Here is a 15,040-nt window from a genome sequence, read left to right on the forward strand (position 1 = left end):
GAAAAAATGACACACTGTGTAGGTAGATCAAGATGTGTAGGTAGCTGTCTTTTTTCCTTACTGGGGCTTAAAGCAGTTTGGAGTGGCTTTTTCACATGGGGAAAAATACAAGAAGGAAGAGTTAATCTCCCCCTTCCCCGGGGCTATGTCCTGCCCCCCCCCCCACGGCTGCCTTTAGAGCCAAAAGGCATCATTGGGAGCTCCAGTTATGGAACCAGGGTTGCTCCCGCCCCCCACTGCCCATTCCCACTGTCACTCAGCTGGGCAATGGGAGAAAAGCGAGAGGGGGATGAAGCCATCAGCATCGCTGGGGACACTCTAGCCCTTGAATGCCAGAGAGTCTCAGCAATGTGATGATGTCACTTCCAGTCGCTCCACAAGTGATGTCATCGCATTGTATCTGACATCGCTGGCGAGTCCCCTCGACTGCGTGAGTCTCGCACTAGCGACTGTATACTGAATTCCGGAATCACATGCTGTTGAAGCCTAAGGAGGCTGCTTGAAGGGACAGAAACGTAGGCAAATGTTCTCAGCTCAAGAAGAGTCTGAGGCAAAGGCAGCCCATCTACTAGAAGGGCAGGGCAAGTTGTAACCACAAGTGGCACCTCGGGTACCAGTGTTGCCACCGGAGGCCTGCTCACCGGACTGCCTTCCTCCACCCCTGCAGAGGAAAGGAAGAAGACTAGAAAAGCAAGAGTCTGGTAGCTCTGCCGCCACTGCCAGGCTCCCCACACGCCCAGTTCACAGTGTGGCAGTACCTGACTCCTTCTTTCCAGCTGCCAACTCAGTGAGTGCGCAGATCAAGGCATGCCTGGCTTACGGGCACAAGAGCTCGGGTAGTGCCTGTGGCTGTGTGCACGCAGCTTGAGTCACATCAGCTTGGCTCTGGGAGCAGCAGCTCTGCACACCCTGAAGCTGTGGCAGGGAGGGGTGCCCGGCTAGCAGCTGGGTTAGGGCGGCAAAGACTAGGGTTGCCAGCTCTGGGCTGAAAAGTACCTGGAGACTTTGGGGTTGGATCCAGGAGAGGGCGGGGTTTGGGGAGGGGAGGGGCCTCAGGAGGATACAATGCCACAGAGTCCACCCTTCAAAGCAGCCATTTTCTCCAGGGGAGCTGATCTCTGTCAGCTGGAGATCAGGTGTAAAAGCGGGAGATCCTCAGGCCCCACCTGAAGGCTGTCAACCCTAGCAAAGACACTTGGGCTGGCCCTGCCTGAAGCACCTTTTAACTGCCCTGGTTCCCAACCAAGGAATCCTGGGAAGACACGATTCCGGAATAGATGTTATGCTTGACATGCAACCACAGGAGGCGACTTGCAGCTAGGGAACTCCATTCTGAAGCACATGGAGCCTGACTTGCATTGGAACCACAACGTGAGGGGGAGGAAGGAGCTTCAGCCTTCTCCATGCAGCACCTGGGGGTGCTGATTGTCTAGTTGTGGGGCTGCATGTGTGCCATAGCAGTATATGTGCTGGGGGGGGGGACAGGACCAAATAACTATGTGACCAATAGAATTTTAGCTCCAGATAGAATCATAAAATCATAGAGTTGGAAGGAACCTCCAGGGTCATCTAGTCCAACCCCCTGCACAATGCAGGAAATTCCCAGCTACCTCCCCCCCACCTCCAGTGACCCCTGTTCCATGCCCAGAAGATGACAAAAAACCTCAAGGATCCCCCGCCAAACTGGCCTGGAGAAAAATTGCTTCCTGCCCCCAAAGTGGCAATCAGCATTTCCCTGGGCGTGCAAGAAAGGGCCACAAGAAGATACTCTCTGCTCTCATAGGACTCAGTTGTTATGTTGCTGTTTTTCTCTGTAGTATTTATTATTATTTATTTGTTTAATTTCTATCCCGCCCTCCCCGCCAAGACTTGTTTGTCCTAAAAGATTAGGGGGGAAGCTTTTAGGGACTGATGTCCTCTGAATTTTGGTTTACAATAAATATCAGCGATGCTTTCCAGTTGCAGTCTGGTTACTAGGCACTTTTGGCTGACAGCTGGGAAAATCAGCCATTACAGTGAAGGCACACAAACCAGAAATCAGTGCTATTGGCAGAGATTGCAGCTTAGCATCCGAACACAAGTTCATTTCAGCCTCCTTTCCCTCCCTAACAATATCACTCTATGTAGCTGGGAGAACCATAGTCAGAACATTCAGGAAGGTCACAAGTCCTTTGTGTTCTTTTCTTCAGGAGACAAACAATTCTATTCATCCTGGGCAGGGAGATGTTCATATAGTAGTTATTACACAGACACCCTCCAATCACAGGAATTGTACTTTGGAGACTGATAAAAAATTCTTAGTGCATAGCTCAGTGAACGTGTCAACCCAGTGTGCTGCAGCAGTGAAAAAGGCAAACTATATTCTGGGGATTGTTAGGAAAGAGACTGAAAACAAAACAGCCAATATTATTATGCCCCTGTATAGATCCATGATGTGGCCTCATTTGGGATAATCTGTGCAGTTCTGGTCACTATATCTCAAAAAGAGGGCTACAGGCATAGACAGCTTTAAAAAGGGAATACTACACACAATACCATATGATAATGAATTATCATATGGTATTATGTGTAGTATAGGCAAGAGATCCTAAGATTGTCTGGGAGCATGACGTTCTAGATCTTTTAGTGTTATGCATGGGAAGCTAGATTTATTGGGGGGGCTGAGAGAGCTCTGAAAGAGCTGTGTCTGGCTCAAGGTCCCCCAGCTGGCTTCTTGTGGAGGAGTGCAGAATCAAACCCAGTTCTCCAGATTAGAGTCCATCGCTCTTAACCACCACACCACACTGGCTCCCTAGGTCTATCAGTGGCTACTAGCCATGTGACTAAAGGGAACTTCCATATTCAGAGGCAAAAACCTCTGAATACCAGTGCTGGGAGGCAACATTAGGGCCCCTTTTTTTTGGCTCTCCAGAGTAACCGGTTGGCCACTCTGTGAGACAGGATACTAAACTGGCTGGACTACCTGGTCTGACCCGGCAGGGCTCTTCTTACATTCTTAAGGCACCAGCCCACTGAAAGCTTTCCTATAGATTCACTCCCGAGAGCACACAACAGTTTTCTAATCTGTGGGTTACTGAGGCATGCATGATGGTGGTCAGCAAAACATTCTCCAGGAACAGCCAGAGCTGGCAAGCCGGCCCAAGCTGATACAAAACTCTCCTAACCAATGCCACCACCTGCATATCCAGGGATGGTGAATTTAGGAGTATCCCTAAATGGGAGCCTGTCTTGAATAGGTTGTACTCCTGTTGCCATAGGCAGCCCACAGAACCTCTGTCCTGTCCTGTTTGCCTTCATTGCATCCTTGTACTACCTCCCTAGAATGAGGTGGAGAGGAGAGACAGAGGGATGTGTATACTTAATGGCTGATGCCAACAACTTGAGAGCTCAAGAAAGAATAAGAACAGAACAGGCTAAGGCAAGCACAGCCGTTTGTTTGCTCAGCTCTGTGTGGCTATGATGCTCATTTAGAGAGCATGAACTTTACCCAGACAGGAGAGATCATGACTGGCTTTCAGCAGCAAAGGAATTAGCCTTGCCTAGTAGGGAAAAGCGTGTCATACCATAAGTCACGTAAAAGGAGTGATCATATTTCTCAGAACAGGAAACCTAAAGAATTTCAGGGCAAATACATCTGCTAAGATGATTTGTTAATCCCATCATTAATAACATACTGTAGTCTGCTTAATTTTTTGCATACATTCCATTCAAGTACTTTTTTGTTTGAAGTTCCTTTATCACCCCCCTGTTTGTCTTAACTGTGGTTGTTCATGATGTGTGAATGTGGACATCTTAGCTTAATCCTGGTTTGTTCCTCAGTGCTCTGTTCACTCCACTGGGATGCCAACTGGAGTGCTAGTCATGTAGTTGTAGGCAGGGGTCATTTCACAGAAAAGAGGTGCAGGAGCTCATTAGCATAACATATTAGCATGAGTTATTTGCATATGCAAATAACTTATTTGCATACCGGAAGTGTGTCCGAAGGCAACACCCACCACTCAGGCTCCGCTGGATTATTTTGGATTGCTAGCTATGGGGGGGGGGGACTTGCAGATCAGTCCTTGCAGAGGAGGGAGAGCTTGTACCTGAAGGCGGGTCGGGGGGGGGGCTCTGCAAGTTACCTGGCTGCTTCTTGCTCCTCATGTCCCGACTGAGGGCTGCTGGGAGCAGGGGGCAGGGCTTGTTGCATGTGCCCGCCCCCTGGGCTCCTGACTGCCGGAGCTCCGCTCCTGTGCGCTCCCACAGGAAATGACCCCTGGTTGTTGGAGAGATGGGGAAAAGAGTGAAGGCAATGAAACCTGCATTTAAACAGTTGTGTGCCAGCCAAATCTTGATTTCATAAAGCAACTGTAGTTTCACATTATCTCTGAAGGGAGTCTCTATGTCTCGGCTTAACCGTGGGCTAACTGAAACGGATTTGTGTAGTGGCTGCTCCAAGCTGTAGGCGTTAATGAATAAAGCAGCTCTCGACATAGGTGGCTCATTTCTTCCAAACTAACATCTTAACAGATTCTCTTCTCCTCCTGGTTTTTATTTTTGGCTAGATTTCAAGTGAAGCGCTCACGAATATCAGAACGGTTGCCGGGATTGGGAAGGAGAAGAAATTTATTGACGCTTTTGAGAAGCAGCTGGAAACCCCATACAGAGCGGCAATCAAAAAAGCAAATGTTTATGGGGTTTGTTTTGGTTTTGCTCAGTGTGTGGTGTTCATAGCCAATTCTGTCTCTTACCGGTTTGGAGGCTTCTTAGTGGACCAAGAAGGACTTCATTACAGCTATGTATTTAGGTAAGGGGACAGGGACATGGGAATGCCCTTCCTTAAAGGGCAGCCATCAGTTTACAGGGGCTGATGGGCAGATTCATGGCCAATCAGTCCATCAATGGTATTTAGCCATGATAGTTAAATGGAGCTTCCCTGCCAATGTGGGAGGGCTGTTGCTATCACCTGGACTTCCTGGGGCTACCACAGACAGGTCTGATCCAACGGGGCTCATCTTAAGTAACCTGCATGCTCACTGCTTTCCCTTTTGATTTCAGGGTGATCTCCTGCATTGTGACCAGTGGAACTGCTTTAGGAAAAGCTTCGTCTTACACCCCAAATTATGCCAAGGCGAAAATAGCCGCAGCACGATTTTTCAAGCTTGTGGATCGAATTCCTCTAATCAGTGTTTACAGCAATGTAGGGGAGAAATGGGTACGGACAAAGATGCCTTTTGTTACACTGTTGTGCATGGTACTCCTGTGTACCTGAACAAACAAGATTATAGTGGACCAGGAACAGAGAGTAAGAGAAAGTGAACTTGGATGATACCCTGAAGGCGTAGAGGGAGTTCGGTAAAATAAACCAAGGTGGCTTCAACAAATAACAGATGACCAGGGCAATAGCAAGGTGATTTGGTGGCAGTGACAGGCTGAATTAAGTTTGCCCACAGATATCATGAATGTCCTAACTTCTTCAGTGAAGGTGTTACTTCAGTGGTTACTGTTCTCTCTTCTCAAGGTCTCTCTCCTCTGTTTCCAAATTAGCCTTCTTCCCCACACACCCAAATTTTTCTTCCAATCACCTGTGAATAGCAACACTAATTCATTTGATCCAGATTTATAGGCTGTCTTTCAACAAAATTGGTCCTCAAAAGAGCCTACAAAAACATCCATAGCTCAGTGAGGGACTGAAAACAACTACCTCACAGAACGGCAAGCAAAACCACTGTGTAGTTAGACTACACAGTGGCAGTTAAAATATATGTATTTCATTTTTATCCCACCCTTTCTCCCAGGAGTTCAGGGCAGTGTACTTGGAATTTCTCCCTCAATTTATATTTACAACTGTGTAAAATAGGATAGGCAGAGAGAGAGAGAGAGAGAGAGAGAGAGAGAGAGAGAAGCTGGCTAAAGGTCACTTAGGCTTTGACTCCAACCACTACACTACACTGCCTCTCAATAATATCAGTCAGTCTCTTTTGTGTAGTCTAAAATTCCTCTTGGAAGAGGGATGGCACTTGTGCTGTCAGAATCCTTATGAACCTGGAACGTATAATAATATAATAATACTTGTTCACCGTAGGTGTTTCCACCTAAATGCTCATCCAGTTTAGTTGGCTTACTGCCTCTCCCAACAGCTGACTTGCCTCTGTTCTCACAAGTACCTTCTCCTAAGTGTCATTCTTCCTCAGTTGATCCATCATCACCTTTAGGTGACAGACTATTGGAAAATGAGGATGAGGTTTTGAGGATACTCTCTTGGAACACAGTGGGTTGGAAAGGTCGCTCGCTAGATTTAGAGGTCATGGATAGATTAAGGGCATTCCAGGTGATTCTCCTACAAGAAACTTGGGAGCAGCATTCCTTTTATTTACCTGGGTATGAGATCATCACGTCTCCAGCCACAGTAGGGACTGGGGGGGACACCCCCCATGCTGGACTGGCATGCCTTGGGGCTACTGCTGTTGACACTAAGGTTTTGGAAATCATCTGTCAGTCATTCCTGGCCCTCCTTATCATTATCAAGGGCTTGTTTTTTTGTATTTATTTCTATCTATGTCCCTCCTCTTAGCTCAGTACAAGCTCTTCAGTTTGGTGTAGTGGTTAAGTGCGCGGACTCTAATCTGGGAGAACCGGGTTTGATTCCCCACTCCTCCACTTGCACCTGCTGGATGGCCTTGGACAAGCCATAGTTCTGTCAGAGGCGTTCTTGGAAAAGAGCAGTTTCTGTCAGAGCTCTCTCAGCCCCACCTACCTCACAGGGTGTCTGTTGTGGGGAGGGGAAGGGAAAGGAGTTTGTAAGCCACTCTGAGACTCCTTTGGGTAGTGAATGGCAGGGTATAAATCCAATCTCCTCCTCCCAAACTGGATAGAACTACATAGCTTACTTGAAGGATTCCTTATAAAATCCCCCAGAGCCAAGTTTTTCTTAGGAAGGGATTTTAATGCCAGGGTGGGTCCCTTGGATGAAATTCTTATTGGGAAAATCCCAGAGTTGTCTACAGACCTTATTTTACTGGGATGTGTTGAAAGAAGAACTAGACATCCAAAGATAAGCCAAGCAGGGACTCTCCTTTTCAAGCTGAACATTCAGTTTGGTTTAATGCTGGAGCTGTATTGGCCATGCCTTTGTTGAAGCTCCCTCTGTGTTACTGGTAAAGAAGAAAAACCAACCCTTCAGAGCCAATCGGACAGGAGGGAAACTTTTTTATCTGGAACCAAATGTAGAAAAGCAAAGCTATCACCTGAGCAGCTATTAAATATCAGACTCAGGCAGCTATTAACAAGTGATTTCGGCTTTATTACATCATAACAACCAACGACAATCAACAGGAGCAACAAGCTCCTTTTAAACTTCCTGGGCTGGGCAGACCACGGCCCAGTCGCACAGTAAAGACCAATCACTGTTCGTACATAAAGACCAATGGTTGTTGTTCCCTCTGAGAACAATCCTGAACTCTGATTGGCGTGCGTTCCACCACAGCCAATCAGATTGTGCATTTTACAATACCAGAGCTCTATGTAGCTCTGGTCAAAACTGGGAATAACTAATTGTAATCATAATACACAACAGAAGCTTTATGAGAAAATATTCTTAGATCTCTAGTGGAAGTCCACTCCCCTAATATCCCATTGGACTAATTTATAGGGTTACTAATTCTGACTTTGGAAATTCCTGGAGATTTGGGGGTGGTGCTTGGAGAGTATGGAGTCTGGGAAAGGCTATGGAGCCAGCAGGAATATAACCCCTCTTGGACTTCTGTTGCTACTAAACTCTATGGTACACCATAGAGCCCACCCTCCAAAGCTGCCCATTCCTCAAGAGAAACTGATGTCTGGAGCCTGGAAATCAGTTGTAATTCTGGGCCTCACCTTGAGGTTGGTAGTCCTACATGTGATAATGGCAACTGTCACACAGTTGCTCAGTTTTGTATGTACCGGATTTTTCTATGTTTTTAATATTAATCGATTATCCATTTGTCATGGCCCAGCACTTTTGATTTCATGGATGAAAGCTGGGATATGTATTTTAAAATAGAGATTCCCTGTTGCAGTGTGTTCCCATGTTAATGTGATAAGTTTCAGTGAATTTTTTTTGAAATCATGAGCTTATAGCTCGACAAGCATCATCTCGGCGGTTAATGGTAATTCTGCCCTTCCAAACCTGTCACAAGCCAGACGCTGCAGTGAATGATTCTTCACACATTCCTTTGGAGGTACAGCAGAGCAAGCCAAGGCAAAAGGGGTATCTTTTCTGCAATTTGATTCTTCTTTGTAATAATGCAAATACAAGGAAGTTAGACAATGCTTACAATAACAGGATAATAGAAATCCTGCAGCACTTTCTTCCCCCCCCTATTGAATGCTGAATGTATCACCAGAAGGACAAGAATGACTCACTAGATTTAGCACTGAGAGTTCACCGTGTTCCAGTGAGGCCTCAGCGAAGGCTATATAAGGAGTGTCAACACATGTCAAATCGAAAACCTCAGTACCATTGAATATTTTAAGTTAGAGCCTGGCATTTTCCGATAAGGAAGCTTTTCTTGACAGATCAGATCCTGTGACTTTGTTCTTTGTCTCCTGTGGTTTAGCGGGCTCCCATCTTCTTTAGAATTATATCAGCCACACCCATACAGGAAATGGGGGAAAGCATTCTACTTCCTTTTGCTTGCTTTCCCCTGCTGCAGTTCTATAGAACACCCAACCCCTACTTGACATGCAACGGTGTTTTGAGAAATGGTGATGGTTGGGAGCCCAAGTTTTAATTGATTAGTCATAGACAATTTCTCTGGAAACTTAGGTCCCAGATTAAACGGTAGGCATGACAACAAGCAAAGATCCCAAGAGGTTCCTTAAGAGATCAGTATGATCCAGTGAGGCCTAAGTGAGGAATCACCACATCCAGACAGTAAACCTCTGAACTCCAGACCTAGGAGGCAGCATTACAGGTATACCTTGGTCTCTAGGCCCTGTTTGTTGGCCTTTCAGGGCAGCTGGTTGGCCACTCTGTGAAATAGGATGCTGGACTCTGATGTGATCCAGCAGGGAACCTCTTAGGATGCTTGAAAAGTCTACAGCTCTGAAGGTTATACAATCCTATGCAGGCTTCTACTGTCAGGTGACAAATTTGATGTGAAAGAAACAAAGATTGCTGTCCATTTCAGCTGGCACCCAATATGAGCCAGTAGTTTGTCTTTCAGTATGAGGCAGCTAAATCACACCTCCTAATAGTGTTACCACCAGACATTCACAGTGACCAGGGCAATGAATGTCAACATATCACTTGAATCTGGATTTTCCACTGCACCAATGGGGCCTGAATGTGTTTTAAAAATGATTTTGAGTACGGGTTGTTACTGGAGAGGAAATATTGAATACTCCCAGATCTGTTGGGAAAAAAAAAATGAATGATAGCCTCTGTTTCTGCCAGTAGTATAGATTATTTAATCAGTTGCATTATAGCAAAGCCCAGTTCTTTCAGAATTCTCAGTAAGGGAATGTCACTGAGATTTTTCAACATGCAAAATGTATTTCAATTTTATCTATTAATCTGTGTGAAGCTACACAGCTAATTGATCAAAAGCATTAATCGGTTAACAGCCTTAGGAACTATAATAGCATAGTAATTTCCTTTGTAAGATTCATTTGTAAATCTAGTTAGAGCCAGTATTTCCACTCTGTCTTTGTATCATCAGGACAATTTCCGTGGAAGCATCGATTTCCTCAACTGTAAGTTCACATATCCTTCACGGCCTGACATCCAAGTGCTAAACGGCCTCTCTGTGTCTGTGAAACCTGGACAGACCCTTGCCTTTGTTGGAAGCAGTGGATGCGGTAAGAGCACCAGTGTCCAACTTCTGGAACGTTTTTATGATCCTGACGAAGGAAGAGTGGTAAGTAGACTTGTCTGTTTTCACAGTAAAATAGTAGCAATAAACTAATTACAAAGTCCGTTGACCATTCTCTATAGATTTCAAAACAGGGATTCTGAAAGGGATAACTAAGAATCATATGCCGTATCTTTGTACAGTCAAAAAGAATAGGACACAGCTTCAGTCAATAGTGCTTAAAGATGCTTTTCCCATTTGATAACCTGGAAGAGCAGAATCATTTCTCTGCGTATGATGAACAATTGAGATTTCAATCTGGATTCAGGCTGGAGTTTGGGACAAAAATGGCTTTGGTCATCTTGACTGATGATCTTCACTGGGAGAGTGACAGGGGGAGCACATCATTGTTGATTGTTCAGGATCTCTTGGCAGGAGAATTGTAAATTGGCTTTGAGACCATTAAACATGGTACCCTTCTGGAGAGGCTGTGGGCTGGAGGAGAGGGCACTGTGCTTTGGTGAGTTCTCCCTTACCTGACTGGCCAATTGCAGAAATCAGTGCTGGAGGGACTGCTGCTGGCTCCATGGCATCCCATTCTGTCTAACATCTCCATGAAAGGCCAAGGGATTTGGTGTGGTACCACCAATGTGCAAATGATGCCCAGCTCTATTTCCTTAACCGTTGAGTTGGGTGACTCTATGGAAGCCCTGAAAAGACGCCCGGAAAAGACAACGGGATGGATGAGGGCCAATAAACTGAAGCTCAGCTCAGATAAGGCAGTTGGTCAGGGCGCAAGCTGCTTGTGGATTGAGGAGTCAGCCTGACGAGTCCCCCCCCCCATCCTGCCTTGGATGGGGGTTGCATTTCTCTTGAAGGAGCAGGTTTGTAGCTTAGGGCTGCTGCTGGATCCTGGCCCGCAGTTGCTCAGGTCTCCTCCATGGCACTTAGCACCTCTTCTCAGCTTTGGTTGATACACCAGCTACAGACGTTCCTCAAGAAGCATGACCTGGCCCCAGTGATCCATGCTCTGATCACACCCGGGTTAGATTACTGTAAGGCAATCTACGTGGGGCTGCCTTTGAAAACTGCTCAGAAACGTCAGCTGGTCCCCAGTGTGGCAGCCAGGCTACTGTCAGGGCAGCAATCCCGGGATCCTATCACCCTCTGTGCTGAAAGATCTGCACTAGCTGCCCATCTGTTTCCAGGCACACTTCAAAGTGTTGGTGGTTACATTTAAGGCCCTAAATGGCTTTGGGGAAAGGGTGCGTGAAGGACTGCCTCCTTCCATACTGTCCAGCCGGCCAGCTAAGATGATGCTCTCAAGCCCTGAGCTCTATGGTGCTGCCGTCAGAGATGAGATCAATCCCAACTCAAAATAGGGCTTTTTCAGCAGTGGCAACTCGCCTGCGGAAAGTCCTTCCCCTGTTGGCTCTCCTGGAGCATACCCTACTCTCTGTTAAGCACCAGGCCAAAATTCTTCTCTCTCTTTTTTTACCCAGGCTTTTTAATTAAGAGGTTGACCTTTTGCCATTGTCTTTGCTTCTAGTCTGAACTCTTTTGAGACTTGTTTTAAGCCGCTCCATGTTTTATGTTGCTTTCATGCTCTGGCTGAGGTTTTTTTTGATGCTCTTTTTATTGTTAAGAACCCTTAGGGCATTTTATGCTTTCCTTGTGTATTACTTGTAAGCTGCTTTAAACAGGTTCTCTGGAGAGGCAGCACAAAATCTTCTAAGGAAATAAATAAAAATGCACTGTAGTGGATTAGGTTCACACACATGTCCCAGCAGATGATCATAGAGACACAGAGCCGGAAGGGACCTCGAGGCTCATCGAGTCCAACCCTCTGCACAATGTAGGAACTACCCTCTGCACAAACCCCCCCCCCACTCTCCCAGTGACCCCTGCTCTATGCCCAGAGGAAGGCAAAAAACCTCCAGGCCAATCTGGCCTGGAGGAAAATTCCTCCCTGACCCCGAAGTGGCAATTGGCATTAACCTGGGCCTATAAGAAAGGACCATAAGAGTTGAGCACTGACTCATCCCTTCCTGCCCTCCCTCTCACAATCTTCCATAATTCACAGAATCTGCATTGCTGCCAGATGGCCACCTAGCCTCTGCTCTAAAACCTTTAAAGAAGGAGAGCCCACCATGTCCCGAAGAAGCCTGTTCCACTGAGGAACCACTCTGTCAGGAAGTTCTTCCTAATGTTTAGCCGAAAACTCTTTCAATTTAATTTCAGTCAATCGGTTCTGGTCTGACCTTATAGGACAACAGAAACAACTCCACTCCATCCTCTACATGACAGCCCTTCAAATACTTGAAGATGGCTACCATATCACGTCTCAGTCATCTCCTCTCCAGGCTAAATGTACGCAGCTCCTTCAATCTTTCCTCACAGGACTTGGTCTCCAGATCCCTCACCATCTTTGTTGTCCTCCTCTGGGCATGTCCCAGCTTGTCAACATCCTTCAATTGGAGTGGTCACTTCTGTGTGCCGATCACCTTGTTTAGCGGTTGGAGTGACTGAATCAGGCCTCCTTTTCCTCCTGAAAAGGTGACCAATGCTATCAAAGCTGACCATAAAGTCCACTGTGGGGCAGAAGAATTTGGAGACTGATTACATGGTTGTCAGGTCACTGTGCCACCATCTCTATGAAGTTGGGTATGAAGCACCTATGATATGGTAGATGCCTGTATCCTGACAGTTGCCATAGATCCATTTGGCCAAACCTTTTCAATCCATGAGGCATTTCATTACAAGAGGTTTTGCAGATCCAGACCATGGTCTTGCCAAAAGCCAAGCACTTTTAAGCACTATTGATTTAGCTGGGAAAATATTAGGCATCAGAATTCTACTAAGATTTCAAAATGCTTTACTTTGGCTGGACAGTGCTCATACTAGTCAATGGGCTGGATCTAGACTAAACTGGCAATTTCCACCAATTCCCCCTTCTTACTGCAGAACCCCCCCCCCTTCATGTCATTCCTTGTGACGCGGTGGGAGGAGGGAGGCAGGGAAGTTCCATTCTGCCACTGGAGAATTTAGTCTGGATCCAACCCAATCTCTATATTGGGGAGGGGGGAGTGATTAAACAAACTTACTGGAAAAGAGAACATTTAATTTCCCTCCCACAAAGATCTTGCTTGTTAATGGAGACTATGCATTTGTAAAATGTAAAGGGCAACTCATAATTAAATGATCACTGGATGTTAGCAGTCACAGACAGACTTTTCATTGGGTAAGCTGTCAGTGAGAATGCAGGCAGTGCAGGGTCAGTTTGTACCGTGGGGTCTTCCAGGCGATCTCATTCATGCTAGGTACGTTACCCAAGGATGATCAGTAGAACTCTTCACCTCCTTAATTCTACACACTTCACTGGAATGGAGAGATTTAGAATACACTTGTACTGTATTGAACACCACCAAGTTTCAGCTGACTTATGGTGACCCTATAGGGTTTTCAAGGCAAGAGACATTCAGAGGTGGTTTGCCATTGCCTGCCTCTGTTTAGTGACCCTGGTATTCCTTGGTGGCATCCCATCCAAAAACTGACCAGCACTGTCCCTGCTTAGCTTCTAAGAAGAAGAAGAAGAGATTGGATTTATACCGTCAGTCCCTGTGGGACTAATTACAGCTCACCGGGGGCAGAAGGGCAGCGTGTGGACCTCCGGACGACTTTAGAGCGGCTGGGAAGGCTGCAGGCTGTGCAGTGGCACAGAGAGACGTGGTTTGAAGTGCCGGTGTGGCTGGAGGTGGGGAAGACTTGGCGGAGACAGTGGAGTGGCGCCGCAGGAGGAGTGATAACATCGTTGGTGGTGGCGACGTCAAAGAACTGGCACAGTTGTTTGATAACGAGCGGAGAATATCAGACTGAGCTGTCCCCTGCTGCCTATGCGTTGGATCGCCCCCCGGTGGTGTATCACGCCCTTGAGTCGACTGGGGTGACGGAGAAAGAGGGGGGGGGATAGAGTGGAGGACCTCTGAGAACATGAGGGCCCTCTAGTGGGTTGAAATGGAATGGCGAGTGTAGTGGGATAGACTCCAAATGGTGTAATGAATTATTGAAGGGGAACTGCCGGGGATAGGATAGTCTTAGTGGGAGGGAGGTGTGAATGGTTTGTTTGGCTGCTGAGGTGTATGTTTGGTGGGTGCGCCGGTCTGACTGGGGGATCTGGGTAGTATTTGGTGGGAGGATGTTTTGGGGTGGTATTGTTATTTAATGGTCTGTTCAGCCGACCGGATGTAACTAAATGATAATTGTTTTTTAAGCAGCTTATTTTTGGAGTTATCAGCGGCGGCGGTTTCTGCTGGCTTGGAGTCTGCGTTTGGCGGTCTGAAGTTTTTTTCGGAGACGGCTAGCGGTATAGACTATGTCTGAGCGGCAAATTCCGGTGCTCTTGGGGAGGGGGAAGTGCGGTGGGCCTAGGCAGTGGAAAGAGGGAAGGTCACGGAGAACCAGTAGAGCTCGGTGCCCTTCCAACCTTTGGCCCATCCCAAGGGTGGTTGGCAGTGGGGCCGGGATTGTTCCCCCTCCGTCATTGTGCAACGCCAGGTCCATTAACAACAAAGTCACAGTCCTACGGGACTTTGTGATGGGACATCAGGCGGACCTGGTGTGCGTGACCGAGACCTGGGTGAGAGAAGGGGAGACTCTGAATCTCACCCAGTTAGCCCATCCAGGCTACTCGGTCCTTCACCAATCGCGGAAGAGGGGACGGGGGGAGGAGTTGCTATTCTCATTCGGGAGGCTTACTCCTTCAGGACACTCCCGTCAGTAGAGATCGCGGGCTTAGAGTGTGTCGGCTTGCTGCTGGGGCCTGAGGAGAGTTTGGCGATTTGGCTGGTGTACCGACCGCCTAATGCACCGGCCAATAGCCTGCCGTCCCTGCTGGAGGCCGTATCAGGCTGGGCGTTGGATCACCCTCGACTTATTGTCTTGGGAGATTTCAACGTCCATGCTGAGGACGCGGCCTCCAGCCGGGCTATGGACCTAGTGTCATCCATGGCGGCACTGGGACTCTCACAGTATGTATCGGCCCCTACGCATCAGGCTGGTCACATGCTCGATTTGATCTTTGCAGTGGGTGTGGAGGTGGACTGGATCACTGTCGAGACAGTGCCATGGTCGGACCACCTGGCCCTGAAGGCCCGTCTGAGCATTCCATCTCAACCCAGCTTGGGCGGTGAGCGTATTTTTGCTCGCCCGCGGAGCTTAATGGACCCGGA

At 47.3% G+C, this 15,040-nt stretch overlaps 1 protein-coding gene across 1 annotated transcript in view; it reads left to right on the top strand.

Moving 5' to 3' along the window:
• The window catches only part of ABCB11 (ATP binding cassette subfamily B member 11), a 70,945-nt gene that overhangs the window by 49,892 nt on the left and 6,013 nt on the right, over positions 1–15,040 (top strand). Inside the window, exons 20-22 of the mRNA XM_015422245.1 lie at positions 4,545–4,786; positions 5,038–5,194; positions 9,681–9,878. Coding sequence (XP_015277731.1) covers positions 4,545–4,786; positions 5,038–5,194; positions 9,681–9,878 — 597 coding nt within the window. The remainder of the gene's footprint in view (positions 1–4,544; positions 4,787–5,037; positions 5,195–9,680; positions 9,879–15,040) is intronic.

Source organism: Gekko japonicus, unplaced genomic scaffold (genome assembly GCF_001447785.1).
Source record: "Gekko japonicus isolate JY-2015 unplaced genomic scaffold, Gekko_japonicus_V1.1 scaffold469, whole genome shotgun sequence".
Classification (NCBI taxonomy): Eukaryota; Metazoa; Chordata; class Lepidosauria; order Squamata; family Gekkonidae; genus Gekko; species Gekko japonicus.